The 2,426-nt window shown below is 36.5% G+C and overlaps 1 protein-coding gene across 1 annotated transcript; it reads right to left on the bottom strand.

The window, feature by feature from the left end:
* Positions 1-1,528: 1,528 nt before the first annotated feature.
* On the bottom strand, positions 1,529-2,191 carry LOC143018708 (uncharacterized). The gene has a single exon (XM_076174294.1). It carries the CDS (start codon positions 2,189-2,191, stop codon positions 1,529-1,531), a length of 663 nt encoding a protein of 220 aa, XP_076030409.1.
* Between the last annotated feature and the right edge of the window lie 235 nt (positions 2,192-2,426).

Below are 2,426 nucleotides of genomic sequence, written 5' to 3' on the forward strand. Positions count from 1 at the left end.
CAAAAAAGCACTAATGATTTCATATAATGACTCTGTACACGCCTCCGATTCTCTTCTCCCAGACGACACTAAAATAAGATATAATTACTCTAACAGCAATAATAATAATAGTAATAATGAAAATGTAAATATCCACCAAACGTCTGAAGATAGCAGTCCAGGCGTCCATAAGATTCCATCAACTCCTACTGTTTATCCATTCACTTTTGTTCTACTTCATATTTTTCTTCTTCATTTCACCTTCCCATGTCTAGCTGTTATATTTCCTTATTCCTCACGTTTCTCTTTTTCCCTCTACTTATTTTTTTCGCCGCAGACTGCTCTAAAGTTTATTGGGGCCAAACGGGATTGGAGCTTCCCAATAGGATCAGGGTGCATAAAAATTCAATTAAATACGCCTATGAAAATTCAGCTGTATTCCTCCATACTGCTGAATTAAATCACCGAATGGACTGAGATGAGGCTGATTTAATTTACAAATCACACTGTAACTACAGAAGAAAATTTTTTGAGTCCTCCCTGGTCAAACAACTACATAATTTTAATACTTCAAAGGGACAATGTTCCCCAGATGCCAATATGTCAAAAGTCCATTTGTCCGCCCAGTGTAGTGGGACTTACTGAATCCATTATTCGAGTTACAAGTCAGGCGTCTTGTTAGCTTTGTGTTTGTCATACCAATATATGAGTGAGCCCCATACTTTTCACTATTACAGGTGTATTGATATACAACATGGTCTTCTTGTAGGTGTGTTTTCGTTGTGTTCGAGCGATTACGTGTCGCTAGATGGGCTGTTTTCTTTGTTTTGTAGTATATGATGATCTAGATGTGCTTGATTGGGTCAATGAGTAGTACATTTTTATGAATGACGTCTTTGATGATCCATTAAGTACTTCCAAACTTAATAGACCATTAACAAGATATGATCTGGATCAAAACATATGTATATATATATATATATATATATATATATATATATATATACATATATATATATATATATATACTTATATATATATACATGTATATAAATTATATATATATATATATATATATATATATATATACACACACACACACACACATACACACACACACACACACACACGCACAAACACACACACAAACGCACACACACACACGCACACACACACACACAAACACACACACACACACACACATACACACACACACACACACACACACACACACACACACACACACACACACACACACACACACACACACACACACACACACACACACACACACACACACACACATATATATATATATATATGTGTGTGTGTGTGTGTATATATATGTATATATATATTATATATATATATATATACATATAAATATATATATTTATACAAATATATATATATATTTATATGTATACATATATACAGGGTAGGACAAATAAAATGCTCGAGTTTTGAAGGGCTATTAAGAAAAGTAAAACAATACTTACAGAATTATTTGTTGTTTTATTCGAATCAGTATACAATGCCCTTTGTATGATCACTTTTTGAAGATGGCATCAGGAAGATGGTGGCCATCTATAGCGATGCACTGTTGAAGGCGATGTCTGAAGTTTTCGGATGCTCTTCGGTACATCTCAAGGGGTATTGTAGCGATTTCCTCCCGAATTTGCATCTTCAATTCTTCCAAATTGTGTGGCCGAATTCTGAGCACTTTCTCCTTCAGATATCCCCACGGGAAGAAGTCGCAAATGCTCAAATGAGGTGAGCGTGGGGGCCACTCGACATCACCCCACCGAGAGACGAGGCGTGCCGGGAACATCTGTCGCAATTGGACCATTGCAACTTGAGCAGTGTGGGCTGTTGCTCCATCTTGCTGGAACCAGATGTCTCCCAGATATGTTTCCTCACTTAATTCTTCCAATTTCGGTTCAAAAAAGTCTTCTAACATCGCAAGATAACGTTGAGAGTTGACGGTGACAGATCTTCCATCCTCCTCAAAGAAATAAGACCTAATTACCCCAAATTTGGAAACTGCACACCAAACAGTAACTTTAGGGGAATGGAGCGGTCTCTGGTGAAGTTCTCTTGGGTTGTCTTCAGCCCAATAGCGACAATTTTGTTTATTCACGCTTCCAGAAAGGTGGAAGTGGGCCTCGTCACTGCTGAAAAAAGTTGACGGTTCGGGGATGCGGCTCAACATTTCCTGACTACTGAAAACGTCGGGGTTTGGTGTTCACAACGAGACCACACACATCTTACCATCACCATCACCACCATATATATATGTATACGTATATATATATATATATATATATATATATATATATATATATATATATATATATATATATATATATATATATATATATATATATTACAAAAGCAGAGCATACCGACAGGAGACCTTTTGGTCCATATCTAGGTTGGATGCGAAA

This window comes from Oratosquilla oratoria, chromosome 35, assembly GCF_046742065.1.
Source record: "Oratosquilla oratoria isolate Oo_2021 chromosome 35, ASM4674206v1, whole genome shotgun sequence".
In the NCBI taxonomy this organism is placed as follows: domain Eukaryota; kingdom Metazoa; phylum Arthropoda; class Malacostraca; order Stomatopoda; family Squillidae; genus Oratosquilla; species Oratosquilla oratoria.

Coding starts and splice junctions, on each gene's coding strand:
- LOC143018708 (XM_076174294.1), bottom strand. CDS start 2,191: ATGTTGAGCCGCATCCCCGAACCGTCAACTTTTTTCAGCAGTGACGAG.